The sequence below is a fragment of the Zalophus californianus genome, chromosome 3 (assembly GCF_009762305.2).
Source record: "Zalophus californianus isolate mZalCal1 chromosome 3, mZalCal1.pri.v2, whole genome shotgun sequence".
Classification (NCBI taxonomy): Eukaryota; Metazoa; Chordata; class Mammalia; order Carnivora; family Otariidae; genus Zalophus; species Zalophus californianus.
The window spans coordinates 177,000,259-177,015,016 of NC_045597.1; the positions used below are offsets into that span (position 1 = coordinate 177,000,259).

Here is a 14,758-nt window from a genome sequence, read left to right on the forward strand (position 1 = left end):
TCGCCCTGGCTCCAAGCCCCGGGGTGGGTGGGACCGACGACCCTCCTCCATCTTGCTTATAAAGCTGCTCTCTCTGACCCTCCGCGTGTTCTGGTCTTTGGGGACGCCGTTTCCTCTCCCCTGCACTCGCACCCACGCTTACTCCGGACCCACACACCAAGGTCACAGAATGTTGGGGTCGGAATGTTTGGAGAGTGCCTGGCTCAGTGCTTTATGTTACGGACTGTAAATCTGAGATAAGCTTTCTCTCACCGTCCGGAGCTCCTTCGTTTCCCAGTGGGACCGCGCGAGGAGCTTATGACTCCGCCTTCTCTTTTTCTGCCTACCTCAGGCCCCAGCCACTCGCCGCGGTTGGCGTCCTCGCCACGCCCATCTCACGGATGGCCACACCCCCTCTCGTCTCTAGGCCCGCCTCTCCCTGTGACCCTGTTCCCACTTCAGCCGCTACTCCTGGGCCCATTCCCAGACGGTTCAAGATCCTAATCTCAGCTTCCAGCCTCTGCCTCTTAGGCCCCCCAGCTTCTTCTCTTAGCCCCGCCTCCTAGATACCTTGGCCACGCCCCCTTGCTCTCCCCTAAGTCCCACCTCCCCCCTCTCTTGTAGTTAGAAGCGCGTGGTGGGGGGGGGAACGGGGGAGGGCTACGGGAACGACAGGCTCTTAAGAACTACTATTCCCGGCATACTCCGCGAAGGAGTTCTCGCGAGTCGCGAGAAGACACGTGCGCGGAAGGAGCAAGCAGTAGCGGACGACAGCTGGAATAAAGAGAGCTAGTGGTAAAGGTTGCTGATGGGAGGGGTGGCGAAAGGGGTAGAGGGCAGGAGACGGCCCCTACACCGAGGGCTGCTCGGAGGTCCCGGCTGGCCCTTCGGAGGTCCGTTCTTGTTAGTCCCACAACCCCTGGCTACGCGAGGCTAGGGTTTATTAGACGGAGTCAGTTGTGGCGTTCAGAGGGTCAGCAATCAATCCTGCGAATCCAGAGTTTCAGACTTGTCGCCAATATTGGGACCCGGGGGAGGGGGGTAGATTTCCGTGTTTGAGATGCCGAGGGAATCTGTCTTTTGATTCAGGGTTCAGCACTTAGAGGTTAGTTTTAGAATTCAAATTCAGCATATTATAGAGGGTTTTGCTTGGACTTGGGATGCATCAGATGCAGACCAGTGTTACTTTATTGGGATTCATTCTTAGGATCGCAGTTAAATATCTGCGGCTCACTCAGGATTTGAGATTCAGTATTCAGGGTTCACTGTTGGCATTCAGCCTTAACATCTATAGCATAAGAATGTAACAATTGGAATCAGTGGGCTTGGGGTTTCCGGTTTTTGAGGTTTGGGGTCTAAGAGATCTGTCGCTGAGTTTCTGAGTTTGCTGAATGTGTCTATAGCCAGAGGGAAGCCTGTTGGATCAAATTGTGAGGTGTGAATTTCAGAATTTAGGAGAAATCGCTGTGGAGTTTTAAGGCAGTTGGAATCTGGGTTGGGGTTTGAGATGTATGGGATTTGTGAGGTGTTGTGTCAAAGGAGGGACTGTATTGAATTTTGGATTTACATCCTGTGAGAGGGCTAAGTGTTGCTCTTTGGAGTTTGGGGTTTGCTTGGGTTGTGAGTGGAGTTCTTGGGCTGGGTGTGAGATCTGAGCCTGATTTCTCTGTTGCGACTTGAGGTTTAGGTAGCAGTTGCCGCCATGCTCAAAGCTGTGATCCTGATTGGAGGCCCTCAAAAGGGTGAGGAGCCCAGGGAAAGGGGTAGGGAGGTTGGGCTGGAATGACTGGGGGATGGAGGCAGAGGGAGGCAGGAAGCTGAAATGTGCTTCTCTCTCCTCTCTCAGGGACCCGCTTCAGGCCTTTGTCTTTTGAGGTGCCCAAGCCCCTGTTTCCAGTGGCGGGGGTACCTATGATCCAGCACCACATTGAGGCCTGTGCCCAGGTAACCCCAGAGGCTCCCCTCCCACCTCACTTCCTGCTCATCTCCTTCCTGCTGTATTCCTCCCCCCCCCACCATGTCCTGTTCACACCAGGCGTAACTCCAGGGACTGCCATTTATAAATGACAGTGTGAATGGTGTCCCTCGGAGTTGTGCAGTACAGCTGCCCTGCTGTCTTCGCTAATCTGGTCTCTCATCTGGCCTCTTCTTGTTCAGATTTCACTCCTATTTTTAAAGCATGGAATGCGAGATCAGGCAGAAATCTTAGAGACCATTTAAAGCAACAGCCTGAGGAACCTGAATGATAGCAAAACACAGAACTCAAACCCTTGCTCACTGTGGAGCTAATTTCTTTATTGCTTTAGGCATTGGGACTGGCAGGGTTTTATCTGGATCCAGTCTCTGCCTGGAGAGTAAATTTACTTGAGTAAATTCCTCGCCCTTTCTGGGCCTTAGTTTTCTTACTGGTCAAATGGGGTGATTAAGCCTACTTTGTGGGGCGGCAGGGCTTAGAGATGATGTTGGTAAAGTGCCTAGTGCAATGTAGGCACTTGATAAATGGTACCCTTATCCTCATGCTGATCTCAAGCTCATATTGACAGATAATAAATATGGGGGAAAATGAATGGATTATCTTTTCATGCAGTTTGGTAGGCAAGATCTTTCCTAGGGTGATCCTCAGATGTGGGGATGGCGTCGGGGGAACAACAAAATCATAAAAGATTGAAAGATCAGGGACAGACCTCTTTGTCTGGAGGAGAACACAGGCCAGGGTGGTAAAGTGAGTACCCACAGCTGATACCAAAACTATGGTCTCTGGACTCCTGGCCAGTACCAGGGGTTCCCCCAACATTCCTTCCTATCAGATATGTTCTTTTTCCTCCCAACCTCTTCCCTTGCTCTCAGGTCCCTGGGATGCAGGAGATTCTGCTCATTGGCTTCTACCAACCTGACGAGCCCCTTACCCGATTTCTAGAGGCTGCCCAGCAGGAGTTTAACCTCCCCATCAGGTGTTTGTGCACATGTGCCGTATGTGGGGTATGGGGTGTGGGGCAGTGCCCGAGGCTCAGAGTTCTGGTGAGTGGGTTGAGTCAGTATCTGGCAGACTTCACCATTATATACCAGGAGGGGTCTAATTTGGGTATCTCTGAATCCCTGAGTATATTGGCCTCAGGCAGGTGTATTTCTGGGAGCAGGAGGGGTCAGATGCCCAGGCTCATGCTGTCTGCCTCCTCTCATCTCACTGAGCTGGCTCTGGGGTCCCCCGGTGACAGGTACCTGCAAGAATTTGTGCCCCTGGGCACAGGAGGTGGTCTCTACCATTTCCGGGACCAGATCCTGGCCGGGGGCCCTGAGGCCTTCTTTGTGCTCAACGCTGATGTCTGCTCCGACTTCCCCTTGAGTGCTATGTTGGATGCCTACAGACACCAGCCTCACCCTTTCTTGCTCCTTGGCACCACGGTGAGGGGGCCAGGAGGGCTGGAGGGGGTAAAGGGGGTGATCCAGAGACGTTCCTGGAATGCAGAGTGTCGGGGAGGCAGGGGCAGCCCAGAGAGTTGGAGTGGGAACGGGCATCAACAGGGGAATGTGCCAGAAATCCCAGCAAGTAGCGGAGGAGGAGGAGGCGGCGGCGGTAGAGACCCTGAGCCCTTTGGCTGCTCAGAAGGAAGGAGGGGGAGGGCAGCTGTCAGTTCTCCCCCTGCTGCAGTCCTGTCAGTGGCAGAAATACGTGCCAGGTGCTTTAGGGGAGGGAAAGAAAGAAAGAAAACAGACCTTGCTGCCCTAGAGCAGGTGGGTCATTGTTTTGGTGTGTCTGTCTTTCAGGCTAACAGGACACAGTCCCTCAACTACGGCTGCATTGTAGAGAACCCACAGACACACGAGGTAAGAGCAGAGACGGGGCTGGCTGGGTTCTTACTCTGTATCATCATGCCCCCATTCCTCTGCCTCTAGAGAATGCTAGAAGTCAATTGGGTGGGCTCCAGTGCTGTCAACCAGGTGGGGCATACCCTTGGCTGTTCATCTTCCATCTTTTCTAGAGATTGGCAAAGAGCAAAGGCTAACAGTTAATTTCCATGGGTGCAGTGCCGTGATAGATGTATGCGCTGTGTGCTATGGGAACACGAAAGGAGGCCTACACCAGCCTTGCTTGGCTGGGGGCAGGGAGAGCTCCCTGGAGGAGGCAAAGTCTGAGTTGAGTTAAATTCGTGGAGATGAAGAAGGAGACAGGAAGGCGTTGCAGGCAGAGGGAACAGGATGTGCAAGGGCACAGAGGCAGGAAACAGTATTGTTGCGCCTCTAGAATTCCAGAGGTGGGAGCGGGATCCGTAAGGCAGAGGGTCTTGGTCCTTGTTTTTGCAACTTCCTGCCCCTGAGCCTGACTGACTTTCACACAGCCCTTTTCTTTGTTTAAGCGTTAGTATTAAAAATACACTTAAACAGGCACACACACATAAATATGTGTGATTTTTTTTTTTTTAAGTTTTATACTAGGCACTAGCTAGATGTGAAAGAAACAGAGCCAAAGAAATAGAATCCCTCCCTCCCAGGACCCCCCCAGTCAATGGGAAAGACAGTCAAAAGTCAACCATGGCAAATGCCACAAGGACCCACAGTGAGGTGTGGCCAGATGCCAGGGGTGCCCAGACCTGAGAAGCTCAGTGTAGGGCAGGACAAGCGCAGGCTCCCAGAGGAAGTGGCAAGGTCGACTGGGTTTTGAAAGCTGAGTTTTCCAGATGAATCACTGCGAAAGGGCATTCCAGGCACAGACGTGCAATGGCAGTGAATGGTGTGCTGGGGGTGCTGGCAGGTGGGGAGGGTTGGGAGGGAAAAGGCATGTAATTGGGACCTACCTTGAAGGTGAAGGGCAGTGACTGTGCATTTTGGGAAGACCACCCTGGCAGCAGGGAGTAGCTGGCGGTCAGAAGGTCTTAGGGGATGGGGGCGGGGGGGGCGGGGGGCTCCCTCTACGGGACCCAGCCTGCCCTGTCCTCAGGTCCTGCACTATGTGGAGAAACCTAGCACCTTTGTTAGTGACGTCATCAACTGTGGCATCTACCTCTTTTCCCCGGAAGCCCTGAAGCCCCTTCGGGATGTCTTCCAGCGAAACCAGCAGGATGGGCAACTGTGAGGCGGGCCCCATGGCCCTGTAACCCCAAGTCCCCCCCCCACCAATCACAGAGCACCCCCGCCCCCAGGCTCTGCAGGCTCCATTTCCACCTGCTCACCTTCCTCTTCCCTTTTCCTTTCCACTTGTCATCCCCAGCCAAGCCTTCCCGGTCCCCTCCCCTCTAACCTCATTCTGTCCCTCTTCCCTAGCCATCCCAGTTCCTCCTCTGTCACTGCCGGCCCACTCCCCTTCTGGTCCATTTCTCTCAAGCCCTGATGAGTGTCCCGGAGATGTCTTTCAGAACAGACGGCAACACGCACACTTGGGCGCACACGCGCTTGGGTGCAGAGACATGCAAAGAGAGAGGGAGAGACACGCACACCCCCCCACACCCACACCCCACACTGTCAGGCTGAGGCTCCCCTCAGCATAGCCCGCAGAGCCCTGCTGGCCACGGGCCCCTCCCCAGGTCATCCTTGTAGGCCCCGGACCTGTTCCCCGCCCCCCTCCCCGCCGTGGGTCCCCAGCTCATGCCCCCACTCACTCCCATCCATCTCTGCTTCTCTCTCCATCTCTCCTGGCCTCTTGTCTGTTTCTGCTGAGCTGGCATCTCTACCATCTCTCTCTCTCTCTCTCTCTCTCTCTCTGTCTCTCTCTCTCCCTCCCTCCCTCTCTCCCTCTCTCCCTCTCTCCCTCCCCCCTCCCCCTCCCTCCCTCCCTCTCCCCCTCTCTTTCTGTGACTGTCTCTGCCCTCACCAGCTGTCTTCCTCTGGGGTGAGTGTCTGTGTTTCATTCCATCCCGTGAGAGGGAGGGTGACCCGAGGTGGGGTTTGGGGGAGTGGATGGGGAGGAGAAGAGGAAAATGGGGGGGAAGCTATGTCCGGGCGAACTCCCTGGACCTGGGGCAGAGATGAGGTGTGGGTCCATGCCTGGGGGTCCCCTGGGATTGCACCCCAGCCAGGGGTGGGAGGGTGACGTGGGTAAGGGCACTGGCAGAGTTTCCTGGGACATGAGCATCCCTTTGGAGAAGATCTGGCCAGGCCTGGAGAGGGGGTGGGATTCCCTCAGATCCCTATCCCTGAGACACCATGTTGGCCTCCCGGGTGGGCTCAGCTGGGGAGTTGATGTCCGCATGTCCTCTCTGCCAGGGAGGACTCTTCAGGCCTGTGGCCCGGGGCAGGCACCATCCGCCTGGAGCAGGATGTGTTCTCCGCCCTGGCTGGGCAGGGCCAGATCTACGTCCACCTCACTGATGGTATCTGGAGCCAAATCAAGTCTGCAGGGTATGGCTACGTGAGGTGGCTGGGGCACCTGGGAGTTGAGATTTTCAGGGGGTAGGCACCTGCTGGCCCCTGAATCCCCCGTTCCGCTCTGTGGCTCCCGCCAGCTCAGCCCTCTATGCCTCCCGCCTCTACCTGGGCCAGTACCAGCTCACTCACCCAGAACGCCTGGCCAAGCACGCCCCCGGGGGTCCACGAATCCGAGGTACAGCCCCCTGCCCCCCTTCCTCATCTTTACCCCCCACCCTAGCCCCCTGTGCCCTCTGAGTCAGGACTCCTGACCTCAGATTCAGAGGTGAAGCTCCAGTCCCTGTGCCCCCCACCCCGAACCAGGTATGGTGTGGGGTAGTTGCCCCCAGATCCTCTTTTCTGCTTCTAGGAAACGTTTACATCCACCCCACGGCCAAGGTGGCCCCGTCGGCGGTGGTAAGTGGGGGGCTAGGCTGCCAGGAGGGTGGGATGGCGCCGAGCCCCTGAGCTCAGAGTGCGAGGCTCTGCTTTGTCATCACCCATCGTACAGGCTCAAGCAGGTCCCTTCCCCCCCCTACCTGTTCTATGAAGGGGGTGGATTCGGGTTTCTCCAAGGCCCTCCAGGGCTTATGGTATCTGTTCCTCTCCACAGCTGGGCCCCAACGTCTCCATTGGGGAGGGGGTGACCGTGGGCGAGGGTGTGCGGCTCCGCGAGAGCATCGTCCTCCATGGGGCCACGCTGCAGGTAGGCACCCCGCGGCTGGCTGGGAGGGGTGGGCCCCGTGGGCTCTGCATCTGGCCCCTTCTCCTCCCTCACCTGACACTGTTGTGTTTGACAGGAGCACACATGTGTTCTGCACACCATTGTGGGCTGGGGGAGCACTGTGGGGCGCTGGGCCCGTGTGGAGGGTACCCCCAATGACCCCAATCCCAACGACCCCCGAGCGCACATGGACAGTGAGAGCCTCTTCAAGGATGGGAAGCTGCTACCTGCCATCACCATCCTAGGTATGGCTTCCGAGGGGACTAGGGCTGTGGACAAGCTCCACAGGTGACGGCCTTTCCCCTGTGGGGATTGGACACACGTGTGCATGCGCGCTTGCTTGCTTGCTTGCTTGTGTTTATTCCTTTAGCAAACATTTACAAAGTGCTTGCTGTGTGCCAGGCCCTGTTTGTGAGTCACTGGGAGCGTGAGGCCAGGGCACAGATGGGCAGGGAGGGATTCCTCCCCGATGGCAGTGGTCCCAGCTCCTTGCCTCTGGCCTCCCCTCCCCACGGCTTCCTCCTGGTGCCCTCATGTCCCCGTTGCAGGCTGCCGTGTCCGGATCCCTGCTGAGGTGCTCATCCTGAACTCGATTGTTCTGCCACACAAGGAGTTGAGCCGCAGCTTCACCAACCAGATCATCCTCTGAGGGGGACTGCCAGAAGGCACATCCCCCCCAACTCCCAACTCCTGCCCGCTCCCCACGAGGCTCCTGCCTGCATGGCCAGCCTCTGTCCAAAAGGACCAGAGGAAGCCAGGTGGGATTTTCACGTGCCAGGAGCAACGTGGGTGGCCGGGGAACTCCTGGCCTCCCTCTTCACTCCTTAATAAACCCCAGTGAACCTTGGAGCCAGCGCGGACTCCTGCTTGTGCCTGGGCTGGGGGTGAGGGTGGAAGGGGGGCAGCTGAGTCAGGCCCCCCCACATTAGCATTTAAATTGGAGTCGTTGCTGCGGGCTCATGAATAATGAATCTGGAGCCCTGGTAAATCTCTCCCTCCCACTGCCTTTAGCCTCTTGCACTGCTCTGCTTGGGAGGAGGGCCCCCAAGGCTCCCAGCCTGTCTGGCCCCTGCCTTCACCCCTACCCCAGCACTGCCGGCTTGCCCGCCTTCCTGTTCCTCTTCAATGGGCCTGGCTTGGTCTCTGAGTGTAAGAATTCTGAAAGGAAGGGTGCAGGATTCTGGTTGGGCTGTGGGGTGCTGGCAGTGGGCTCAGGGACTGAGAGCCACAGGCCTGCTACTGGATCACCCGGTGGTTGCTTTTCTCAGTTCCTGCCCAGCTCAGCCCCAGCCTGTTTTCCGCTTTGCCAGCACCATCTGCTCCTAGCCTGGCTTTTGGCGGGGTAGGGGGCTCTCCCCGCCCGAGGCCTGGTTGGTGTCTGTCTCTTACTCCCCTGGCAGGCGGGGCAGACCTAAGCTGGTGCCTAGCCCTCCCCAAGCGCAGTGGGAGCCCCTTGTGCTGGGAGGGGAGGGTCCCTGGCCACCTCCCACCACCCTGACTCGGCCCTTTGGGAGGTCTCGGTCCTCTCCACGTTCCTGAAGCCCCAGAGAAACCCAGCCATCTATCATGTTTGCCCATGACCCCCACGTGCCCCCTTTTGGTGCCCCCCTTTCCCCAGCTGTGGGTGCGGAGCTTAGTTGCCAGATGAGCTGGTAATGATCGTAATCTGCTAATTGAGAGGAATCTAATTACCCAAAGAGAATGGGGGTGGCAGGGCGTGGGTGGGAGGGAGGAGGTGGTCCTGGCAGCAGGCGGGGGTGGCAGGCGGCAGGGTGCCGGGACCTTGTTACCAGCACCGGGGTCTGGGACAGAGCCCAGGATTTCATAGCTTCAGAGCTGGGCAGTTAGGAAGATGTGCTTCCTCAGGAGCTGGGCTGAGGGTAATGCGGGCATTGGGCTGGGGGTGCCCTCCCAGCCTCCTCAGGCCCTGCAGGCTGTGTGAGAGCGTGCGTGAAAGGAGCTGGGTTTTAGCAGTCCTGACCTACAACCTGCCTTGACTCGGCCTCTTTCCCATTCCCTGTCCCTGCCTCCAGCCCAGACCTCCCATAATCTGCATGGGGTTGGCAGGGGGCAGCAGATGCCTTCTCTGGGCCTGGGGTCAACTCCCTGAGGAAGGAGTCGGGAGAGGGATGGGCTGTGGGGCCCGGAGCTGGGTCCCTTCCCTGCCCTCCCCCCAGTCCTGACCCTCTGTTCCAAGTGGTTGGCAGAGGCCATGGCAACTCCATCATAAATATGATAATTTAATTATTTTCTCAGCAAAACACCGTGAAATCCAATAAGTCTGTGTCAGGCCCTGGCCCCCGGGACCCCCCTCCTAGGCCCAGTGGGGGTGGGAGAGAGGCACTGGAAGGCGAAAGGGTCAGTGTTTGAAGTGGGGGGGTTGGCTAGTGTAGCTGAGATCTTTTAACACGCCCCCTCCCACCAGGCTGGCAGAGTCCCTGTTGTGTGGTCCTGTGGAGGTGGGGGGCCGTCTGAGGAGTCATAATGCCCTCCACTCCTCTCCAGCCCTTGTCTGCCCCGGGAAGGACCTAGCACCCCATCCATCTCTGAGGGCACAGCTTGGGGCCCAGGATGTGGGAGCCCACTTCTCTGCCACATCTAGGTCCTCAATGGCCCTGTAGGGGTAGGAGGGTGCTGGCCCCCAAAGGGTTTGAGAAGGGAGAACCAAGGGAACTGTGGTGGGAAGTGGGGGATGAGCGGGGGAAGGGATGCGGGGGAGGGGTGCGCTCCTGCCATTAGTGCTTTTTTAGGTTTCCATAAAAAGATTATTCTGTAAAATCAGCGAGGGGGAGCAAGCTGGGGGCTGGGGAGGGGGGCAGATCCCTGGCACCGAGCTGGATGGGGTGATGGGAGGAGGGCTGGGGACGGGGACTGAGCTTGGAGAGAAATTTGGATGGGCTTCAGGAGCCAGCGAGGGGGAGAAGCTGAGCCAAGAACAGATTGGGGGGAGTTTGGCCGGGGTGGGGTGGAGTGGGGGCAGGGCCCTCATCTCCCTCCTGTCCCTTTGGCAGGGCTGACCTGGGCCCCAGTCCCACCCCCATCTCCATCCCCTCCCCCTGGCGCTCAGCAGCCATTACTGGGGGAGCAGATTGAGGCCCCCTCCCCCCCTCCGGGAAGCAGGCACAGCTGGGGCCCTGCCACATCTGCCGCATCAGCACGGAGCACAGCTGGGTGTGCCCAGAGCCGCGCTCCCAAAAACACAGAGGGGAGGGCGGGGGCCGAGGAGAGCCCAGACCCCTGAGACAGACACACTGACACCTCTGCCAGCAGACACATACTCCTCGAGGCGAAGCTACACCCACCACCACCACACTCGCTCCCTCCTGTGCAGACAGGAGAACTGAGAAACACACAATTACTCTGCCCCGCCTGCCACCCCCGCTCCCCTCCCCCCGCCCCTTCTTCCTCCTCCCCTTCCTTCCCTCCGGGCTCCCCTCTGCTGCCTTTGCCACCTCGGCTCTTCAGGAGGGAGCAGGGGCCTCCCCCTTCTGGAGCACACCTTTCTGGGAGGCTTGGAGAACAAGAGGGCAGGAGGTGGTAAGGGGCTGTGGGTCTGAGCCGTGAGCCTGGGCAAGCCACTGCCCTCCCTCCATGCCCATACTGCTCCCCACAAAGAAATCCCCTGTGAAACACTGGTTGCTGCCACACTGGGTTGTGATGGGGTCTCCATCCCAGCACCGGCTGGCAGAGCACCCTTGACTGTGGCTCCCCGTGACGGTGTTCCATCTGCCACCTCAAGGAGGCGCTGCGTGCCCTCCGTTCTGTATCCCGGAGGTTCCAGGCTCCCAGGGCCGGCCCCTGCCATTCCCACTCACCCCATCTGCCGTGCACCCCTCTGCTTAGCTCTGCTACCCTTGGCACGTGCAGGGCATGGGGGCTCGCCAATAGTGGGAAAGTCCCCACCCCCATGAGATGATCAGGAGCCCCTTCTTTCCTCTCTTTGCCAGGCGATAGCCACCTTCTGGGCCCCCGATTTAATCTTACCCCCTTCACAGCCCTCATTTCTCCTGCTCGTCTTGGCCCCGATGTCCTGCCCTCGGCCCTCTCCTTCCTGCCCCCCACCCCCGTTCGCGCCGCGCCCCCGCCCCTGCCCCTCAGAGCTTTAATCCCTCCTGCTGCTCAGCCGCCTTATCTGCTCCCAGCAGCTTTCACTGCTGCAAAGCCCTCTCCCCCTCCTTCTCTGGATCTTCTCCCCCTCCTTTCCTGGCTCCCTCTTCTCTCTGACCAGCACCCCCACTCCCAGCATGTCTCTGCCTCTCAGGCCCCCAGGATGGCTCCTGACCGACACCAAATTTGCACCCCAGTGCCCTTTGCCCTCTCTCCAGGCTCTGTTCTGAGGTTGCCGGGTGCCCACCCACTCCCACACTGGTCCCTTCCTCCCCCAACCGCCCCCTGAAGGCCCCACGGACTTGGGCAGTTTCTGCCTCGCCAAGATTTTTCCCTCTTTCGTCTTCCCTTTCTGGTCCTCTCCTCAGTTCCTCCAGTCGCCTGCCCTTCGATCTTGGACCTGGTGCCCTTCAGCCCCAGTGATCCAGGGCCTCAGCTTGGGCATCCCCCGTAGAGGAAGGGGTCAGGCCGGGCTGGCCCGAAGATGGGGTAGGGGCTGCAGAGTGCTGGCCAGCAGTGGGGGCAGGGCCTGGCAGTGGGACGCTAACCCTCTTCAGTTGCCTCAGATCACGTCCGGGCCTCCCCACCCCCCTTCGCTGGAACTCTCATTAACCGCTTCTCCTGCCTCGTCCGCGGCATAAATAACCCAGATAAATCAGCCGCCGTCCGCCCCCCCGCCCCTCGGCCCCCGCACAGCCCGTTTGTCACCGCTGCTCGCTCACCAGCCAGGCCTGGCCCAGTCCCGGCCTCCGCCCCCCATCCTTGTCCCTTCCCGCCCACGTTTGCCCCACACTAGCTCATCCCTCGGTCCGCACCAGAGCCAGGGCTGGGACAGGTGTCTGGCTGGGAGGGGTGGCCGGGAGGTGTCGTCCTCTGGGAGCAGCGGGAGGCTGGGGACTCTCCCTAGGAGAATGCTAGGAGTTTGGGGGTCATGTCGTTTATGAGTGGGCCACCCAGGAAGGGAGGTGAGAAGGGGCAAATGCAGACGGTGCACCGGGGGTGGAGGAGGGGGCTTTGCTGGGAAAAAGGCAAAGTCCCAAAAGCCTGGGTGCAGTAAGGACCTTGGAGGCTTCCTTTGGAACCCCCAAGCTGGATCATGGGAGGTCTCTGGGTCTGCCTTTGAGGCATTTTGCCCAAATAAAACCTGCACTTCCTCAGGTGCTCTGGCAGAATGCTCCTGCCCTCCCTGTCTCCTCCCTCACCCTTCTGTCCCCCATTCCCAGGCTCTCTGCCTTGTCTGGCTGTGCAGATGCCACTCTAATCTCTCTGCCTGCCGCTCCATCCACCACCATCGGGAAGCCTCGTTCACCTCTGGGGCATGGGGCTGGGTGGAGAATTGGACCGGGAACAAATCTGGGGAATGGGGACAACTGGAGAGCCGAGGAAGCCTGGCCCTGCAAGCCCCCTCACCCCTGTGCCTCTCCTGTGCCCCACACCCACTCCTAGCCCGAGTCCCTGACAGACCCTCCCCCCTCTGCTCACACCCAGCTCAGGTCGCGACCAACCTCGCTTGGCCCGGATGCTCACTGCAGAGGGGCAGCTGGTCCCAGGGGAGTTGGTGGGGGAAGCCTTGTGGGGGGGGGGGGAGTTTGGGCGCAGGGCTGGGGGTGGGGGTGGGGAAGAAGCTGGGCCGGGCCCCAGGGACCAGCTGGGCAATGAGCCGGGGAAGCAGCCGGGAGGCTAAATGAGGGAGATTATCACCCAACTGCAGCCGGGCAGAGAGGGAGGCAAGCAGGGAAGCGGGGAGAGGGAGGGGGGGAAGGACGGGGGGCCAGAGGGGAAGGGGGTGTAGGGGGACAGGGGGGCAGAGGAGACAGAAGAGACTGGAGGGTGAGGTGCAGGATGGGCGGAGGGGATGTGGGAGGGGGCTCCCACCAAGCATAACCGGATTCCTAGGGGTCTGGGAGCCTGGGTGATGGGGACCTGGGGACAATTGGAGACAGCTGGCTGTGGGGCAGTTGCGGGGGGGTGAGTGCAGTGAACTGCTGTTCCAGTTCCGAGTGGCCTGGAACTCCTCTCTCCACCCACCCCCCAACTTCATTCCTTCAGAGGCTTCCTACCATGCCCTCCGGAGGAAAGAAGGTGTGATTTGGGCTGATGATGGAGACCAATATTAGGGGAGTATTGACCCCGTGATCCCGGTGGATCTCAGGGCAATTTAGGGACATGCGTTGAGTGCAGGGTAGCACCGAGTACTGGGGAGAGCTCGGGGGGGCAGTTCCCCGCTTTCTTGGCAGAGTCCCAGACTGAAGTAACCTTAAAAAAGCAATTAAATCACCTTAAAAAAAAAAACCAGTAAAGAAAAATCAATACTAGGAGAAAGGTGGGGAGGCTGGGAGCGGAGGAGGTGGGGCGGAAGCACTAAAGGGTCTGGGAATCTAGCAGGGAGGGCAGAGCATGGCAGGGGGCTGCCCGGGTAGGGGCCACTGTCTGTGGTCACTTGGAGGCTCTGAGGGCTAACTCAGTGGCTGCTTCCCGTGCCTTCCCCGCTTTTTCCCTCTAGGACGCTGCCAGCCCTAGCCCTTACCCCAGGGGCCTCCTCTTCCCAGCTGGGGGGAGACTGCTTGTGGGGGAAGCCCAGCCGCAGCCCCCCCACCTCAGAAGCTACTTTGGAGAGAGGCTGGGGACCACCCCAGCAGGGTGCCACGCATGGCCGGGGCTGGTGGGCTCCATGCTGGGGTGAGCGGTGTCCGATGAGGCCTGACCTGGCCTGGCCTCGCAGCCAAGGTGGGCAGTGACAGATTCCCTGCTCCCCAGGGTAGCCGCCCCTGGGCCCCTCCTCTGGGTCCAGGCGGGGGCTGCGACTGGCGGGGCAGGCCTGACGCAGGGGAGGGGTGGCCTCTGGGCAGCGGGCGGACCTGGGGCTCTAATCCCCAGCAGCTGCCGTTTCCCTCAGATCGATTCCTTTCTCACTTTTTTTTCAGCTGCTGGTTCCGCGGCTCGGATCGATTGGAGCCGCCTCCCCCGCCCCTCTGAGCTTCCTCTCCCTGCTGCTCATTAGCACCCCGATTAATCAGTCCCCCCTTTCGTCTGGGGGACAAGTGCTTCCTCCCCCGGGAGGGCTCACGTTCTCACACGGCCCCCCCCCGCCCCGCCCCAGAACACAAGCTGCTCACTGTAACCACTCCACCCTGGGAGCACCAAGGCATTTCCTCCTGGGCTGCCAACTGGGGACCCACCCCTGCCTGTGAGAACAACCCACGTGTCTGCTTCCCCTCCGCAAGCCAGCAGCCAGGCCAGGGCTCCCCTGCCCTTCAGTCCGGCCACCCCCTGCTTCTGCTTCTGCTTCTGGGCTAGTACTCCCTCCCATTCAAGCCCGCACATTTCTCCTCCTTCCCAAATCCCCATGTGGGCTCTCCCTCTCCCTCCATTCCACACCGTCTCCCCCACCCGTCATACCTGGTCTCTGCCCCCTGGCCTGTTCACCCCACACACTCCCCCCACCCCCAGCCCGGCTTGGCAAGGGATTTGAGAAACGTTTGGATCAGCCAAATGGCCATAGATGTGTAAGGCAGCCAGGGCGTCCTGTCCCAGACCCGCGAGTGACTGAGTTTGGGGGCCGGGAGGGGGCGGCCAGCGTCCCAGGGCAGGTGGGGGCACGGGGGGGTG

The 14,758-nt window shown here is 59.6% G+C and overlaps 1 protein-coding gene across 9 annotated transcripts; it reads left to right on the forward strand.

The window, feature by feature from the left end:
• Positions 1–680: 680 nt before the first annotated feature.
• GMPPA (GDP-mannose pyrophosphorylase A) lies at positions 681–7,895 on the forward strand. 9 transcript variants are annotated; one of them, XM_027591145.1, is made up of 14 exons: positions 681–774; positions 1,661–1,721; positions 1,826–1,923; positions 2,827–2,930; positions 3,195–3,381; positions 3,745–3,804; positions 4,916–5,046; positions 5,789–5,803; positions 6,178–6,312; positions 6,417–6,514; positions 6,689–6,735; positions 6,932–7,024; positions 7,119–7,287; positions 7,591–7,895. In XM_027591145.1, exons 2-14 carry the CDS (start codon positions 1,682–1,684, stop codon positions 7,689–7,691), a joined length of 1,278 nt encoding a protein of 425 aa, XP_027446946.1. In that variant the 5' UTR covers positions 681–774; positions 1,661–1,681; the 3' UTR covers positions 7,692–7,895. The 9 variants fall into 9 exon arrangements, with proteins under 9 accessions (XP_027446946.1, XP_027446953.1, XP_027446951.1 ...); XM_027591150.1 differs by having other exon boundaries at positions 724–774; positions 1,667–1,721; XM_027591147.1 differs by having other exon boundaries at positions 731–780.
• The last annotated feature ends 6,863 nt before the right edge of the window (positions 7,896–14,758 follow it).

What these genes read in the sequence shown, in the direction of transcription:
- GMPPA (XM_027591145.1), top strand. Translation starts at nt 1,682, where the DNA reads ATGCTCAAAGCTGTGATCCTGATTGGAGGCCCTCAAAAGG. An exon ending in GAGTTTAACCTCCCCATCAG is followed by an intron (nt 2,931 to 3,194) that starts GTGTTTGTGCAC and finishes CCCCGGTGACAG; the next exon opens with GTACCTGCAAGAATTTGTGC. An exon ending in TCCATGGGGCCACGCTGCAG is followed by an intron (nt 7,025 to 7,118) that starts GTAGGCACCCCG and finishes TGTGTTTGACAG; the next exon opens with GAGCACACATGTGTTCTGCA.